A 19,442-nucleotide genomic window follows, 5' to 3' on the forward strand; every position below is an offset into this window, starting at 1 on the left:
TTATATTTAACCTCTTCTGGCACATGCTGTTTTCTGGTTGTTTCTCATTTCAAATAGTTTAAAAAACCCTCTTATTTTTAGTTATTGTAGTATAGTCAGAAGTGATTCCAGAGGATTCCCAAGGGGGGGGGGAATAGTAGGAGCTACATCAGGCATTGTATCTCAGGCTGCCTATATAATTATCTAATTTACCACACAGAACTTGATAGTGTTCTATGCATCATGCAATTCTGCTCCATCTTTGAACAGAAAATGGAAAAGTGACGGTTATCAACTGTGGTTAGCCGCCAGCTTTCACCTACTCTGGCCTACACGATGGCCTCATCAAGAACAATACAAGTTATAATTCAATAAAAAAAGATGGGCAAGGTAGATATATTATTATTAAAGGTCCAAATTGAAAGCACAGCATATACATTGGTTAATGTTTACATCCCAAACATGAGACACAGAGAATTTATTTCAGAATTGCTTAAAAAAATAGAAGAATTTTAAAAAGGACATGTCATCTTAGCTGGAGATTTAATAGGGTTATGAATAATAGATTGAACAGTACTATTCCCACAGGTGTTGAAAGGAGGAATAATATCACTATTTTAAATAAATTAATAAAAGAAAAAGATTGTGTAGATGGGTGGCGTTTACTCAAAAGTGGGGAGCCTGATTTTACATATTAAAAATTTAGAGGAAGTTCAGAATAATTTAATTATATGAAAAGAGGTTTTTTTTTTGAAAATCATAATAAAAACTCCGGGATGCTTGCCAGGCTCGCACAAAAGGAAAAGGCTAAAAATTTGATAGCTATAGTGAAAAATAAATTGGGGAATTACTGTAATATAATGAAAGGTAAGTTTCAGAAATTTTATAAAGAATTATATAAGGGTAAGGATAGAAGGATAGAATGGAAGTTTATATTGGGAAATATATAAAATGAGTGTGGAAATGGAGCATAAAGAATTAATGGAAAGGAGCATATCTCAAAGGGAAATTGGAGAAGTTATAGAAAGTTTGAAGGTGGGCAAATCACTCGGGGTAGATGGATTAGGAACAAAATTTTATAAGATGTTTATAAACTACTGGTACCAAAATTATTAAAGCTGTATAATGCTATATTAGAAGGGGAAAAGATCCCAGAATCATGGGAGCAGTTTTTAATAATATTAAATAAGGATTTGACACTCCCTTATTCGTATAGACCTATATCAGTGATGGCGAACCTATGGCATGTGTGCAACAGGTGGCACGTGGAGCCATATCTGTTGGCACATGAGCTGTTGCCCTAGCTCAGCTCCAACGTGCCAGCCAGCTGATTTTTGGCATGCACAAAGGCTCTGGGAGGGCATTTTTGACTTTCAGAGAGCCTCCAAGGGGATGGGTGAGGATGTTTTTACCCTCCCCTGGCTCCAGGGAAGCCTTTGGAACTTGGGGAGGTTAAAACACAAGCCTACTGGGCCCACCAGAAGTTGGGAAACAGGCTGTTTACAGCTTCTAGAAGACCTCCAGGGGGTGGGAGAAGCTGTTTTTGCCCCCCCCGGCATTTAATTATGGGTTGGGCAATCACGCAGGCGCGATAGCACCCACCCACGCTCTTTTGGCACCAGAGGAAAAAGGTTCGCCATCATTAATTTATCATTAATAAATCAAGACGCAAAAATCTTTTAAACTACATTAGGAAGAAGAATGAATGAATTCATAAGTAATCATATAGGGAAAAATCAATGTGGTTTTTTAATAGGTAGACAAATGCATAATCAGGTTGGTAGAGTGTTAAACATTCAGGAGGTAAAAAACTTGAAGTTTAAAGTGGGAATATTAGTCTTAGATATTTTTAAGGCTTTTGATCGTGTGAGCTGGCAAGCATTAAAGATGGTAATAGATAGAATGGATTTTGGAAATAAATTTAAAGGTTGACTAGATCAATTATATTCCTGGAATTCTGCCTTAGTGATGGTGAACGATGGTGTGACAGACAAAATATGACTAGCCAGAAGGAACAAGGCAAGGGTACCACTCTCACCTATCCTGTTTGTATTGGTTATGGGACTATTGGCAAATGCATTAAGATAGAAGGGATGGGTAAAACTAAATATGTTTGCTGATGATACATTGTTAAAAGTTAAGAATTTAATAGATAAAATGGAAGAATTGGACGGCATCTAAAAGATTTTGAAGAAATAATAGGATTAAGAATAAATTGGTCAAAATCTGAGTTGATGCTGTTTAATTATACTAAAATGAAACAGATTGGGAAGAGAAGGGAAATGAGAATTAAAGAACAGATTAAATACTTGGGAGACAGAATTGCAAAAAAATTGGAGAAGTTAGAAAAAGGAAATTTAAGTAACTTAAAGAAGGAGATTTTGAAAATTTTGAATAAATATAAAAGGTCGAACTTACAATGGTTTGGAAGAATCACTTTAGTAAAAATGAAGGTTTTAGCAAAGTTTTTTTTTTTGGATGCTACCAATAGGAATATCACAATTGGAGTTAAAGAGTTAGCAGAATATGTTGAATAATTGGAATAAGAAAATTAGGAAAAATAAAAACAAGTGGTATTTAAGCCAAAAGAGAGTGGGTTAAGACTCCCCAAAATTAAACTATATTATGTCGCCAATAGGCTCAGACATGTTATTCAGGCAATTTTAGGCCTAGGAGATTTTAAATGGTTGGAAGATAAATCTAAAATTAAAACTAAATTAGATTGGAAATTGCAAAATGTATTCTTTATGAAAGGTGGAAAGAAATAGGCTGAAAGTATAAGCAATTCTCTCTTGAAGTTTCATTGGGAAAGTTTGAGTAAATATAAAGGGAGGTTACTCCCAAATAACTCTAAATTCTCACTAGTAGTAATCTTGGAAAATTTCATGAGTAACTGTGACTGGTTGTCCCAAATATCCTTTTTTCAAGAGGCAACTGGACTTCCTGGTTTTTCTTTGAACAAATGAGAAGCAAATGAGAAACAAAACGTTTTTAAAGAAACACCTCAATGTCCTTTTACCTCTTGAAAAAAGCACTTTTGGGACTATAGTACAATAGATTAGGTAAACAATAATGATATACCGTAGGTGCATGCTTATACATACTATATGTTTCACTAAGTTTAATGTTTCTTCTAAGTAAGGATGCAGCTTTCAGCAAATGTAAGTCATATTCATGCACTGTTATAAATGTTATATTATCATAACTATGAATATGCTGCAGTTAAAAAAAATTGTGTTACAGGATACAAAATTTAGAGTCCTATAAATCTCACCTTCCTGTGTAAGAATACTAAAGTTTTTAGCCATCATGTTTGAAAAATGTATGGAGACAATGTTTGTTAAATCCCTGCAATTATTGGAATAAATGAATAAGATATCTACTGGCTGCTTTTTGGTTTTATATCCCTTTATGGAAGTTGCAAAGTATTACCTCACTTGTTAATATAACTTTTTTTGACAAATGTTGTCTCTTTGATAGATAGGACACTATTTTTTCTTGAGTAATAAACTGCGTAGAGAAGGAATTTGATATTTTCCTCATTAGAAGCAAAACATAGGAAAAAGAACTTAATAAAATGGTAACAAACACAGTGATGAGGCAAGGCAGAATAAAGAAACCAATAAAGACAGATTCAGGTATAGCCAAAAACTTCTACACAAAAGCTTTTGACAAGCTGCCAACAGCCTCTTTCAGATTCTTTATATAGAGCCTTAATTGGAGGAGAATTTGAATTGCCTATAGACTATGGTTATTAGGGTAATAATAATAGTAGAGGCAGTAGCAGTAGCAGCAACGTTGTCCACATTGCCTTTGATTTATCCAAATGAAAGCTTCCTCTTTTTTTGTGGGACAAAAAGGAGATAATCTTATATTCTCCCAGCATTTCTTTATATCATAAGACCCTATTGTTGAAAGAGCTGGCTCATTTATTAAAATATATATGCACATTATTTTTGAAAACGCTTCACAAATCTCAACAGTATTTCTTTTCAGCATTAAGAACATTCCTTCAAGTTTCAAAGCTATGGGCCATACCAAAACAAGAATTTTGATGCCAAGAGTCTAATACACCTTTTATCTTCCACTTTCCTTCATTATGAGCAAAACTAAAGGGAGAACAAAAGCTTAAAAGCATTCCACTTTTTCTGTGCTTGGGTGAAAATTTGAATAAATGTAACTCTTACATTGATTTCTGAAGAGCTCCTCCTCCCCTCTGCCTGTTCAACAGCAATTTTAGTACATCTAACAAAATGATAGAAATGAACAGGAAACAAAGTAGTAAATAAAGCCTTTACCTGCTGCCGCTTCTCAAACTCCAGCTTGATGCGTGATTTGATGCAATTACAGGTATCCTGGTAGGTCTGCTGTAGAGCAAGTTCCATCAACTGTTTGTGATAGGCTCCAGCCAGATTCCCACAGATAAAAATGATGACATTTGCCAGAATCTACCAGGACAATAAGACAGATCAAATTCTCACTCAGTTAGCATTACCATAGTCTGTTTTAACCTTTAGGACCTGTTTCAAATTCACTGTTATATACTTTACTGGTCCCTACTTCCTTTCCATTTGGTTTACAAAACTGTATTTTGCATTTTAAAGTGGGAAAATTAGGAATATCATATTTGTATCTGGAGAATAATTTACCTCACCCCAAAGTCAAAGCCTCCCTCTAAATCTGATGATTTATTATTTGGACAGAAATCTATATTTATTATAAAATTGTACTTCCAAGAATTATTGAGGCACTTCAAGAAATTGTTTTCATCCTCTCCCATTAAAAATACCAAAAGAATAAAAGTCCAGGAGATTGTCAACGCTTCTTTGGAGTGGGGTTCTTCCCGGCTCCTTACAAGGAGGCATTTGTGCACCCCCTCCTCAAGAAGCCTTCCCTGGACCCAGCTATTCTCAACAACTATCGTCCAGTCTCCAACCTTCCCTTTATGGGGAAGTTTGTTGAGAAGGTGGTGGCATTCCAGCTCCAGCGGTCCTTGGAAGAAGCCCTCAACAGTCAGGATTCAGCCATCTGGGCCCTCAACAGTCAGGATTCAGGCCCGGCTACAGCACGGAAACTGCTTTGGTCGCATTGCTGAATGATCTCTGGCGGGCTGTCACGCTGAAATTGACAGCCTCCAAAGACATTGAGAAACATCCAGTAGTTAGATAATTAACTCTGTTTATTAATGTAGCTCCTCCTTTGTGATGTAACCTGTTTGCTCACATGCTCCTTCTTGGAGAAGAAGGCGGTCTCTAGTTTTAGAGAATCTCCATTACGCTTCATCTTCATTAACCATGTAGATGTGCTTTTTATGTCTCTTCAGACAAACTTTATTTTTCTACTTTTCCAATAAAAGTTATTGTTCATTCGAACATGCTCTGTCTGTACTTTAATAACCATCACCTCCGGAAGGAGTATGGGGTACGCTGATGATACCCAGCTGTACATCTCCACCCCATGTCCAGTCAATGAAGCAGTGGAAATGATGTGCCGGTGGTTGGAGGCTGTTAGGGTCCGGATAGGTGTCAACAGATCAAACTCAACCCCGATAAGACGGAGTGGCTGTAGGTTTTGCCTCCCAAGGACAATTCCATCTGTCCATCCATCAACCGGGGGGGGGGGAAAATATTGACCTCCCCCAGAGAGGGTTCGCAACTTGGGCATCCTTCTTGATCCACAGCTCACATTAGAGAAACATCTTTCAGCTGTGGTGAGGGGGGCGTTTGCCCAGGTTCGCCTGGTGCACCAATTGCGGCCCTACCTGGACCGTGAGTCACTTCTCACAGTCACTCATGCCCTCATCACCTTGAGGTTCGACTACTGTAACACTCTCTACATGGGGCTACCTCTGAAGAGTGTTCCTTCAGATCATGCAAAATGCAGCTGCAAGAGCAATCATGGGCTTCCCCAAGTATACCCATGTCACACCAACATTCCGCAGTCTGCATTGGTTGCCGATCAGTTTCCGGTCAAAATTCAAAGTGTTGGTTATGACCTATAAAGCCCTTCATGGCATCAGACCAGAATATCTCTGGGACCGCCTGTTGCCGCACGAATCCCAGTGACCGGTTAGGTCCCACAGAGTTGGCCTTCTCCGGGTCCCGTTGGCCAAGCAATGTTGTCTGGCGGGACCCGGGGTCCTGTTGGCCAAGCAATGCTGTCTGGCGGGACCCGGGGTAAGAGCCTTCTCTGTGGCAGCCCCAACCCTCTGGAACCAGCTCCCCCCAGAGATTAGGATTGCCCCCACGCTCCTTGCCTTTCGCAAACTTGTTAAAACTTACCTTTGCCGTCAGGCATGGGGAAATTGAGACATCTCCCCCAGGCTATATAGTTTTATGCATGGTATGTTTGTGTTGTGTGTGTTTTTTTTAATAATAGGTTTTTAGATATTTTTTAAATATTAGATTTGTTTATTGTATACTGTTTTTACTGCTGTTGTGAGCCTCCCCGAGTCTGCGGAGAGGGGTGGCATACAAATCTAATTAATTAATTTATTATTATTATTATTATTATTATTATTATTTATTATTATTATTATAATTATTATTACAGAAGATAATATTGAGGAATATCCAGGGATCCAAGAGAAGAGCCTTCCCTGCTGTAGCCCTGGCTCTTTGGAACATCCTGCCCTCACCCTCTGCAAAGTCCTGAAGATTTGGCTCAGCTGGTTGGCCTAAGCCTAGAGCCCCCAATAGAGAATACATCACTGGAAATGCCTCCTGGACTGACTGGCTGACCCCACCTCTCCCTTGTGCTTCCTGCTTCCTCTCCATTCATCTTTTTAATTTCATATTATTTGTATTTCCATTAATTATATTTATTGCTTTATTCATTTACCATTTATTTTTATATTTTAATCTCTTTCTCTTTTCTTCATTTTGCCCAGAGTAACCCCATGGCGAGATGGGAGGCAAATCAATTTAACAAACAAAGTGCAGAAAGCCATCTTGCAAAAGAATGATGATTCTGGAGAATATGAAATCATGGAGATAATTATCAGCCATTTACACAACCCCATAAAGCAATGATGTCATGAATGGACTAGCTACAAATCATGATCATAGCCCTAGATATAATGTTGGAAAAGAAACACATTGGTATAGTCTTTGTTAGATACCTTTGTATTTGATATTGGACTTAGGTGATAATGGTAGAATAGGCGTTGATTGCTTACCTGAACGCCTCTTCTCGTACGGTGAGCGGGTACAGCAGTCACATGGGTTGCTCATGTCCAATCCGGTGGAACTGAGCCTAGTGTTAAAAAAGCTTGCTGGATCCGCCCCTTCCCCAGAATTCGCGAATCCGTAGACTAGGCTCAGATGTGAAGCTCTTTAGTGTTCAACTCTCATTGTTAGAGGAAGAAAGGTTATAGGAAGGTAAAGAAGACACATACAAGGGAGGGAAGTGACTGCTGTATCCGCTCACCGTACGAGAAGAGGCGTTCAGGTAAGCAATCAACGCCTATTCTCCGTACTGAAGGAGCGGGTCCAGCAGTCACATGGGACATACCCAATAGATGGTCCCTAGGGAGGGATTAGATTGCTATCGTGAGAGATAACGGATTGGAGTACCCTTCTGCCGAAGGCAGCGTCCGCTGAGGCGTAAGAGTCAATCTTGTAGTGCCTGATGAAGGAATTTGGCGAGGCCCAAGTGGCTGCTTTGCAGACCTCCTCCAACGGGGCTTGAGTCGCCCAAGCGGCCGAGGTGGCTGCGCTCCTGGTGGAATGCGCTGTGATGTTCCTTGGAACTGAAAGGGAGGCCGACTCGTAGGCCGTAGATATAGTCCCTCTGATCCAACGGCCTATCACTGTTGAAGACACTTTAGCACCCATGACTCTGGGGTGATAGGCTATAAAAAGTGCTTCTGACCTCCGAAAGGGTCCTGTGCGTTGGATATAGATCCTCAGCGCTCTAATGAGATCCAGGGTGTGCCATCTAATTGCCAAGGGATGGTCTCGTTGGAGACAGAAGGAGGGTAAGACAATATCCTGGGTTCTGTGGAACATGGAACTGACCTTGGGTAAGAAGGTGGGGTCCAGTCGTAAGACTACCTTGTCTTGATGAAATTGGCAGAGGTCCTGCCTGATTGAGAGGGCAGCTAGCTCCGAAATGCGTCGGGCAGAGGTAATTGCCACCAGGAATGCTACTAGGATAGGTACCTGAGGGACGCCGATTTTAGGGGTTCGTAGGGAGCCTGCGTGAGGGAATGGAGAACCCGTGGCAAATCCCAGGATGGATACCTGTGGACCTTGGAAGGTCTGAGGTTGGCTATACCCTTGAGGAATTCCTGAACCTCTGGAAAAGAACGAAGAGGCTGTCTGCGGGGCCCCGCTAGGACAGAGGAAATTGCCGCCAGATGACGCCGGAGGGTGCTGGTGGAGAGGCCTTGATGGAAGCCTTGCATAAGGAAGGAAATGATCCTGTGTATGGGGATGCACAGGGGAGAGAGGCCCTCCTGTAAACACCACTGGTGAAACTTGGACCAAGTATGGTCGTAGATTCGATTGGTCGAACCCCTTCTGGCCTTTAAGATGACCTCCACTGTGTCGGGGTCGTGGCCACGTAGTTCTAAGTCTCTCCTGATAACAGCCAGGCGGTGAGGTGGAACCACTCCGGGTCTGGATGGAATGAGGCCCCCTGCCGTAGCATATCCCCCGAAACGGGGAGTCGCCAAGGGTCCTGGACGGACAACTGTTGGAGATCGGCGAACCAGGGTCGGCGGGGCCAATGAGGGGCGATTAGGATTACTCGGGCCCTCTCGGTGAGGACCTTGTGAATCACGTCCGGGAGAATTGGAATTGGAGGGAATGCGTATAGTAGTCCTGGAGGCCATGGGCTCCGGAGAGCATTGATTGCTTCTGCTCCCGGGGATGGAAATCTGGAAAAAAAGCGAGGGAGTTGGGCGTTCGCATTGGTCGCGAAGAGATCCAGGATTGGTAGGCCGAATCTGAGGCTGATTTGATGGAACAGGTCTTGATGGAGATTCCACTCTCCTGGGTCTATCGTTGCTCGAGATAGCCAATCCGCCTGGACGTTGAGGCTCCCCGAGATGTGGTCGGCTAGGAGCGACCGAAGGTGTTTTTCCGCCCAAAGGCCTAACTTGAGGGCCTCCCTCATGAGGGCCTTGGATCTCGTGCCCCCCTGTCTGCAGATATGGCTTCTTGTGGCAATGTTGTCGGTGAGAATGAGAACGTGCCGGTTGGGGATGCGAGGAGAGAATTGCTTCAGAGCCAGGGATACGGCTCTTAACTCTAGCCAATTGATTGGCTTGGAAGCTTCCTCCGGGGACCACGTGCCCTGGGCTATCATCCCCTGGGCGTGGGCGCCCCATCCCGATAGACTGGCGTCTGTGGTGATGACAAATTGATCCGGGCACCTGAAAGGGGATCCTTTGTCCATGGCCGGAGACTTCCACCACTTGAAGGATCTGCGAACAATTGGAGGGATGACAATGCGACGGCTTGAGTTGCTGTGCCCCGATCTCTGAAAGGGTAATAGGAGCCACTGTAGTTCCCTAGCATGAAGGCGAGCCCAAGGAATGATGCCTATGCATGACACCATCTTCCCCAAAAGGGAAGACAGAGTTACTATGGAAACTGAAGGTTGAGATAAAATGCGTGAAATTAACTCCCCTATACTGATTTTTCTCTCAGGAGAGATAAAGACCTGGGAAGATTCTGAATTTATAATGGATCCCAGGTGTAAAATGGATGTGGAAGGTTGGAGGTGACTTTTGTCAAAGTTGATGGAAAAACCATGGTCCTGTAGAACCGCCATGGTGACAGAAAGGTCTACTTTCACTTTCTCTAGGGAATTCCCATGAACTAAAATATCATCAAGGTAACATAAAATGTGGATGGGAGACGCCCGGATATAGGCCGCCAGAGACCCCAAGAGTTTTGTAAAGACCCTAGGGGCCGAGGAAAGGCCAAATGGCATTGCCCTATACTGGAAATGCCTGCCCTGGAAAGAGAAACGTAAAAATTTTCTGTGGCATTTGGCTATAGGAATATGGAGGTAGGCCTCAGTGAGGTCTAAAGAAACCATGTAATCTCCCGGGTGGATGGCGGCCAAAATGGATGATAAGGAGTGCATCTTAAACTTCCTATACTTGATGAATAGGTTCAACTTCTTTAAATCCAAAATAGCTCTCCAACCTCCGGAGGATTTTGGGACCATAAATAAGATGGAATAAAAACCTCGGCCCTTCTGACCGGGGGGAACCGGTTGAATGGCTCTGATGGACCATAAGTGGGAAATGGCCTCCTCCATACGGTTACAATCTGAGGATGACCTGGGAGAAGGGCAGGAAATAAAACGCTTAGGGGGAGGGGAAGTAAATTCTAAAAGAAGACCGTTTTGAACAGTGTCAATGACCCAGGGGTCCTTGGAGGTGAGACGCCAATTAGAGGCGAAATAGGCTAGGCGGCCACCTATGGGAATCGAGGAAGAACTACCATCTAGGTTTTTTCGAAGCCCTGTTAGAGGACGCTCCCCTTTGGAAGCGAAAACCTCTGCCCCTGGAGTTCCTACCTTGGGAACGAAAACGGGGGGAATACTGACCTGGGGTTCTCTGATAGGAAGCCGCTTGATCTTGTTGACGCCCTGGGCGACGAAAGGACTGCGTTTTGGTGGCCTTTTTGGTGGTTGGACCCAATACTTTCTTCTTGTCCGTGGTTTCCGTCAGGAGTGGATCCAGAAGATCCCCGAAAAGAAGGTCGCGCTTCAAAGGTCCCAGAGATAACTGCCACTTCTGACGTACTCCTGCTTGCCAAGGGCGGAGCCATAGGAGTCTTCTTGCCGTTGTAGAAGCTGCAATAGACTTGGCTGCAAATCTAGTAGATTGTAAAGTGGCATCAGCCACATACTGAGCAGCTGCAAATACCTTGTTGAAGTCCTGTTGACCTCTCAAGTCATCGGGAGGAATATGCTGTTGAAGTTGGCGAAGCCACAGAAGCATGGCTCTGGAGAAAAAGGAAGCCGCTGCGGAACTTTTAATGGCCCAGGAATCTGCGGTGAATCCTCTTTTGAGCATCTGTTCAATCCGCTTGTCCTCTGGGCGGAGGACCTCCTCTGCCTCGCCTGGCACAGCCGCCGCCGAGTGAAGGATCTTGACAGGTTCATCCGGTTTGGGAAAGGATAGAAGCTCCTCATAGGAAGAGGAGAGTTTGTACAACTTTTTATCCTTGGTAGTGGGATTAAGTCCAGAGGCTGGGAAATCCCACTGCTTAAGTAAGGCATCTTTAAACAATTTAGGCATAGGAATTACCTCGTTATCCTCCTGTTCCTCTGTGAAGTAAGGTAAATTCTCCTCCGGGGGTTCAGTGGATGTGGAGGCCTGTTTCTCCTGGGCCGCCAATCCTGTAGAAATTCTAGCTTTGAGGAGGAGAGATTTGAACAATTGAGAGGGAAAAATAGTAATTGGAGAAGGAACCTTTATTTGGGATTCCTCATCATCTGAGAGACCTTGAAAGGGATCCTCATCCTCTTCCATATCCTCATATTCGTCCTGAGAGGAATCTGATTCATCCTGAATAGGAACTCTAACTGAAGGGGAGGAACCCAAGGGGCGGGAGGGACGAGGAGGTGGAGGAGGTAAGGAGGGCGCATTGATGGTAGAGAGTTTAGCATCAATAGCCTTGGATAATACAGAAAAAATAGATTGGAATTCAGGAGGTAAACTAGAAATATCAGCAGGAATGGCAGAAGAATCCCTGAAAGCCTGAGAGGATCCTGGCTGGGAGGAATCTTCAATAATATCTGGTTCCTCTGGACCTAATCCCCATAGGTTAGGTTGGGGTCTGTCTAGGTTTGGCTCATCCAGAGATAACACAGTGACCCCAGAAGAAGGCAGATTAGAAGCCTCTGGGGGGTCATGACTACTGATTACTTGGGCCTGTACTTTCAAACGCTTTGCTGATTTGTCATGGATTTTTTGTAGGGCTTGGTCCCTTCTCTTCTCAGCCCTGGTGACTTTAGTCAAGGGGCGGGCCCCCGAAGAAGAGGAGGTCGAGGCCTGGGGGATACTGGTAATCTCGTCGCCTGTAGGCCTGGCCTCTCTGGGACCTTGAGTGGTGCCTCTCTTGGGAAAGGTAGCCATAGTCTGACAATTAACAGAAGACAAGGCTGAGCCAAATAAACTGGATGATTAGGGAGAAGGATTTCAAGAACTTCCCAAGAGGAATGGATCCTGCTCCTAGGCCTCGGAGCTGCTGAGACTTGAGGGCAATCTGGGCAAACCCAGAGTTCGTGTCCCCAAATACAGCGTGGCCAGCCTCCCTAAACTTTAACAAAAGTAACCAAGGCACTCTGGTTGGAGGCTTAGCCGGTGGAGAATTAAGCCTGAGCGTCCCAAAGCCCACTCCGGGATCCAAGCGGTGGACTAAGGCCTACGCGGCTGGCAGAAGGCCAACACGAGAGGCCTAAATTAAAAAAGGGCGCGAAGGCCTTCGCGCCGAAAAAATCGCTCCGTAATAGAAATCTTAAGGGGGAAGCGATCGACTAAGTCCAGGAGACTAGAAACAAGCGTCTCACACCGCAGGAGGTATCTCTTAAGCCCTTTAACAATAGTACTATAAATAAATCAATGAAGCAATACTTGCACAAGAACCTCCAGGCCAAAGGATTAAAAGAATCCACAAGCGGCAGCAGGGATCGTAAACGGCAAGAAAAGCCGTGGGAAAATGAAACCGCAACTTCTCCCAAAGGAAAAAAACCGAGCCGCAAACGGCTGGCGCTATTAAGGCAAGTAAGCAAATAAGTATAATCAAATCTTACTACTTTTGAAGGAAAGATCGAAGGGAAGGTGTTAGAATGTTGAAAACGAGCTATCACAATACAACCGCAGGATGCGAGAACTGAGCGAATTCTGGGGAAGGGGCGGATCCAGCAAGCTTTTTTAACACTAGGCTCAGTTCCACCGGATTGGACATGAGCAACCCATGTGACTGCTGGACCCGCTCCTTCAGTACGGAGAAAAACAAATTCTCTTTAATAAGTAGATAACTTACTTTGATACAGTAACATTTTCAGAAGTTACATTTTAGTTTATTTAATTTATACAAATAATATTGCATTAGCAATATATTGAAATTAACAGTATAATACAGAATAAACAAAAGGTAAGAACCTACGGGAAATTTATGTAATCTATATTTTATAATTATGTTTCCCATTAAAAAAAAATTGTAAGGTCATGTAACTGAATATGTCATATCTCACTAGATATCTAACTGGCCTGGGGATTTTGAGTGCAGTTTCAAGCTAACCATAGATCTACCTAACAGACTTGCCATGCAGCATGTATTTAACTAGCTGTCCATTTCTTTTCTGTTCAAATATGTACAATTCTCAGATCCTGCATGGACAAGTCTCTGCAGTTTTCTTGACAAAGTTTTTCAGAAATGGTTTGCCATTGCCTCCTTCTTAGGGTTAAGAAAAAGTGACTAGATCAAAATCATCCAGCCGGCTTTATGCCTAACACTAGAACCTAGAGTGTCCCATTTTATAGGCTGATGCCGTAACAACTACACAAAAATATTTTTTTAATTAAGTCCATAGCATTCACATAATCTACTATGGTTAGGGTTAGGATTGACCTCCTCGAGAATAACTGACCTCCTTGATAATCTAGGAAATTTGCCACTGAATTTGATGTCCAAAATAAAAATTGGATTCATCTGTGTCACTTGCCCTAAATAGAGCAAAGATGATTTTTCTATCTCAAAGAATGGAGGCTTAGAAATCTCTTTCTTATCTCATGACCTATATAGCAGAGATTTCTACTGTTTCCTCAGCATTAGATCAGCTCATAGGAATTCATAGTTTTTTTCCTCCACCGATCTCCTAATGCTGATAACATTTTCAGCTTCTTTATTTCTCAAACTATATCTGTCTCACTATTTCTTCTTGGTTCAAATCTTCAATTGAATTGTCTTGTGTAGTTTACTACTGGTGGTTTTACAACATCCTCGTTTGCTGTCTTTTATTTAACCCCACCCCCCAGTTTTGGGAGTTATCTTTCAACTCTTTATTAACCATTTAACTGGTCCTTCAGCATATAGAGTTTTATCTTTCCAGGACATCTTCTAACTAGCTTGAAGTTTTCATAACTTTTAGTTAAATCATGTGTCCTTAATAGGTGTCACTCACTTGACTTGAATTAAATGCTACCTTCTTGTTGCTTCAGAAAAATTTAAACCAACATTAACAGTAAAAATGCTAGATAGGGTAAAGTAACTACAAAGCTCAAACATTGGGGGGAAAAAACCCAATCAGCATTCTTTTTTCCCTTTCCACATCATATAATACAAAAAGTCATATACTTTCTCTTTTATTATAATAAAATAGTTTTTGACTAGTACATGTTCTATTACTATACCTTCTTTTCTATTATTTCTTAGATATCTTTTACTATGAGTATCTCCTCTATAACCTTCATGTATTTTACTATGTGTATAAAACCCTCATTGTGTATTGGAATAAATAGATAGATAGATAGATAGATAGATAGATAGATAGATAGATAGATAGATAGATAGATATAGATAGATAGATAGATAGATAGATAGATAGATAGATAGATAGATAGATAGATACATCTTGTATAATCAAATTATATATGCTTAAATCCCATCTATTTAATTTCGGTTACCATCACACACCCCTTATTCCTTTCTTTCTAGTTTTGTCATACAGATAAATCTCAATTAATGTCTAATTAAGTCCATCATTAATATTCCTTAAACTATTTGTAAAATCTAAATCCTTTGGATCTTATAATCATAATGTTAAAGCCGTAGTGCCTTCTTCCCTCTAGTAAAAATCTCAAAACAAACTAAAACCCTTATATCTAAATTTATCAATATAAAAATTATATAAGAACATAAGAAGAGCCATGCTGAATCAGGCCAAAGCCCATCGAGTCCAGCATTCTGTGTCACACAGTGGCCCACCAATTGTCCTTGGGAATCTTGAGCAGAAAGAGAGGCCCTCCCTTTCCCCCATCTCCCAACAAATGGTCTTCAAGGGAATCCTGCCTGCCTCAACCAACACAGAGACGGCACATGGACATCCATTTCAATAACCACCGATACACTTGGCATCCATGAATCTGTCTAATCCTGTCTTGAAGCTATCAAGGCTGACAGCTGTCACGACCTCTTCTGGAAGTGAATTCCATAAACCAACGACCCTCTGGGTGAAGAAACATTTCCTTTGATTTGTCCTCACTTTGTTACCTATGAACGTTAGGGAGTGCCCCCTTGTCCTAGTATTGTGTGATAGAGAAAATATTTTTTCTCTATCCACCTTTTCTATCCCATGCATGATTTTATACACTTCGATCAAGTCACCCCTTAAACGCCGTCTTTCAAGGCTGAAGAGACCAAGGCGTTGCAACCTGGTATCATAAGGGAGGTGCTCCATTTCCTTTATCATTCTTGTTGCTCTTTTTTGCACCTTTTCCAGTTCCATTATATCCTTCTTGAGGTGCAGTGACCAGAACTGTACACAGTATATGCGGTGACCATAACTGTGCAGAGTATACTTTATACTGATATACTTTAAATTGATATACTTTATCAATTTTAAAAACAAATAAATACAAACATTGAAATTCATTACTTATTATTATGCCATTATTATATTTCATCAAGCCCTTCTTGATAAGCTGAAATTAAGCAACAAAAACAAATACTTTGATTTACAAATCTATAAACCCCATTTAACAGTAGATAGTAGATAAATACTTTGGATAAAATAGTTTTCTCCAAGATATTTATTGACTGATTGGTAGGATTTATATGGCTGAACAACAGATTCTGGGTGACATTTTTAAAAAAATCATAAATTAAAAATGCAAAACATAAATTAAAATAACACATGGTATTAAAAACCCAACTAAAACAACAAAATGGCAATCAGAACTAACATACTGTTACTCACTTAATAGCAACTTTTATTCATCCTGTCGCAAAAGCATGGAAAAAGATTTAGATTTTCTCTGGGGATGTGATTATTCTTCAATGCATGAGTATTCTCTTACAAATATGCATCTCTAATCAGATAATGAGAAATGGTTTTACTATGTGGTTCTCTGCCCATAATTTGAATGGGGCAGAAGGTCCAGAGAAGATTTTGCTGCTGTGCATTGTTTGTAACAAAATTATAGTCTCAATTTGTTATTCTTCTTGTTCTTTCACTACCCCGCATCATCCCCAACTCCAATTTGACAAAGCTGAACAGATGCTTTCTAGTTTGCAGCGCAAGGAACTACTGTATCTATCCAGAAGCATCCCAAACCTGAAGCTAACGAATGAGAAATCTGCACTGTAAAGTATGCTGCACTCTGAGAATGTTGGACCAATATAAACACTCCAGTTACAAGACAAGACAGTGGCAGTATTTTTCCCACCACCTCTTAACAGCTGCCTCCTCTGCTCTGGTTAATTTGGCAATCCCACAATTCGAGATTGAAGCAAGATAAATAATCATAGGCACATATCTACGCACAGCATGAACTGAACTGCTGCTCACTTAACTCAACATGCATGTTGATGTTTGCTGAAGGAAAAAAATATTTTTGCCAAACAAAACACTCAAACCACTGATATCCATTTTAAATTAGGATAATGAGCAAAGACTAAAAGGAACTCTTGTGGTACAGGGGAAGAGGGGACTGAGAAGGAAGATTAAACAAGAAATTGGTTTGGAAGGTGTTTGCATTAAAAACTAAATAGTTAATATTTTTGTTACGGACTATTTTTGGAAAAAAATCACCCTACCCCTCCCATTAGTGTGTGTGTGTATGTATGTATGTATGTATGTATGTATGTATGTATGTATGTATGTGTGGATGGGTGACGGTGGCTATACATATATGAGAGATGGTCATACAAGATAATTTCTTCACAAGGAATAGATGTACGTATATTTATTGATTCCTTTTTTATTTTAATGTGTAAAACTAGCCCTTGAGATTAAGATTATGGACATAAAAGTACCACTTCTGTACATTACATATACAGCACCTTAATATTCCATAATATGAAATTAGTGAATAGCAATTATTTACTCTAATTAATGAATAGCAAAAAGAATGAGCATTATATAATTGAGAACAATCCGGTAGCACTAAATTCAACTCATTTTTTGCTCTATTGATTTTAACTATCAACAGTAAAGACAATGGTTGCCTTTGGAAGTGTGTCCTTCTGGATAACTCCATCTTACTTGTTTCTAGAAAATGATGAAGCCAACATAATAGTGTGCTCTTAGATCACTGTGAGTTTAGATGGAAAATAGAAATTATCTCAAAGAGGACTGGTTCCTTTCTTCAGGCCTGTTGAACATCCACAGACCAGCACACAATTAGTTTTGGGCTCTAGAATATTCTATGCATGATTCTGATGTAAATATGTTGGATAATGATATAAACATGTTGGATTTAATGATAAAAGGAAGATGAACGTGAATTTAAGAAGATCTTCCCCCCCAACAAAGATTTTAAAAAGAACAACAACAATCTGTCTTCTATTATTATGTTCTCAGTTAGTGACAGCCTCATAGATACACTAAAGCACAAAATCAACACAAGGTGACTAGAGCTATACTTTACTGAGATTAGCTTTAGTACAGTTTTTCAGTTCTGATTATGTTATCTCTCCCCTTCTTCTTATACTTATATTAATCAAAGATGTGTTTTCATGCGCTACTTCTAAATGTTATCATGCTTCCTAAGATTAAACATGATCTAAGTATTGCCCACAAGATCATATGCTGCAATGTCCTGCCTATCAAAGACTACTTGAGCTTCAACCACAACAACACAAGAGAATACAACAGATTCAAGCTTAATATTAACCACTCCAAACTTGACTGTAAAAAATATGACTTTAGCAATTGGGTTGTCGAAGCATGGAACTCATTACCGGACTCTGTAGTATCATCCCCTAACCCCCAACATTTTACCCTAAGAGGTCAGTAAGGGGCGTATATAAGCGCACTAGAGTGCCTTCCATCCCCTGTCCTATAGTCTCTCCTATATCTCGTATTTCTTCTCTACTATATCCTCTATAACCTTCATTGTGCATTATTGTGTATTGGACAAAATAAAAATAAATAAATAAATAAATAAATAAATAAATAAATAAATAAAAAAATGTAGACTGGCACATATTTTCACGCATGGTGGACATGCTCTGAAGCCAAGAAATATTGGAATAAAGTAGAGAAATGGATAAATGAAATAACAAAGGAGAAGATGAAAAAATCTCCCGAATTTTTCCTACTGGGTATTTCAAATACGAAGTATAAAAAAGAAATCTATTATTTAATAATACATATATTGGTTGCAGCAAGAATTACATTTGCACAGAAATGGAAAGAAAAGGAAATACCAAAAGATGTAGAAATATTTTAAAAAATTATAAAATGTGCGGAATTAGACATGACGACAAAACGCTTGAATAACCAAGTTGAAACAGAATTTTATAAATTATGGGATAAAGTATATACAGTAATACCTCATGATACGAACTTAATTGGTGCAAGGAGGAGGTTCGTAAGACGAAAGGTTCGTAAGACGAAACATTGTTTCCCATAGGAAACAATGTAAAGTCAATTAATCCGTGCAACCAAAAAACCCCCGCAAAAAAACGGCTTTCGGCGACTGCTGGGAAGCTGCGCGGCTGTTTTAAAAGGTGACAGCCGGCCTGGGGGGCTTCCCAGCACCCCCCTGAACCCGGGTTCGGGGTTCGGGGGGGTGCTGGGAAGCCCCCCAGGCCGGCTGTCACCTTTTAAAACAGCCGCGCCGCTTCCCAGCTGTCTCCTGAAGCCGAACGCGGAAGTTCGGCTTTGCCGTTCGGCTTCAGGAGACAGCTGGGAAGCGGCGCGGCTCTTTTAAAAGTTGACAGCCGGGCTGGGGGGCTTCCCAGCAACCTCCCGAACCGAACCTGGGGTTCAGAAAAATTTTGCCTCTTCTTACGAACTTTGTTCGAGTTACGAACCGGCGTTCGGGAGGCTTCTGGGAAGCCCCGCTGCCCGGCTGTCACCTTTTAAAACAGCCGCGCGGCTTCCCAGCAGTCTCCGAACGCCGGTTCGTAACTCGAAAAAAGTTCCTAAGAGGCAAAATTTTTCTGAACCCTGGGTTCGTATCACGAGTTGTTCGTAAGACGAGGGGTTCGTATCTTGAGGTACCACTGTAAATGGTGGAATTTTAAAAGTTTTAAAAATTAAATAAGCAAGAATTTATAATTATTTGAACTTATTAATTTGATGGTAAACTGTATGCATATATGAATAGTTTAAAAACAATATAAATATAGAGTATTTTTGCAATATGATAAATTTAGAAGTGTTATATTTTATATTTTATTTTAGATTAAGCATTTGATATTTTATAGATAAGAAAATTAATTAATATAGAGAATATAGAGTTAAATTTAATAAGAACATAGAGT

The 19,442-nt window shown here is 40.9% G+C and overlaps 1 protein-coding gene across 1 annotated transcript in view; it reads right to left on the reverse strand.

Annotated features, from left to right (window-relative positions):
• The window catches only part of ADCY2 (adenylate cyclase 2), a 180,697-nt gene that overhangs the window by 88,854 nt on the left and 72,401 nt on the right, over positions 1 to 19,442 (reverse strand). The window contains exon 4 of the mRNA XM_070749069.1: positions 4,278 to 4,427. Coding sequence (XP_070605170.1) covers positions 4,278 to 4,427 — 150 coding nt within the window. The remainder of the gene's footprint in view (positions 1 to 4,277; positions 4,428 to 19,442) is intronic.

The sequence above is a fragment of the Erythrolamprus reginae genome, chromosome 3, assembly GCF_031021105.1.
Source record: "Erythrolamprus reginae isolate rEryReg1 chromosome 3, rEryReg1.hap1, whole genome shotgun sequence".
NCBI classification, from domain to species: Eukaryota; Metazoa; Chordata; class Lepidosauria; order Squamata; family Dipsadidae; genus Erythrolamprus; species Erythrolamprus reginae.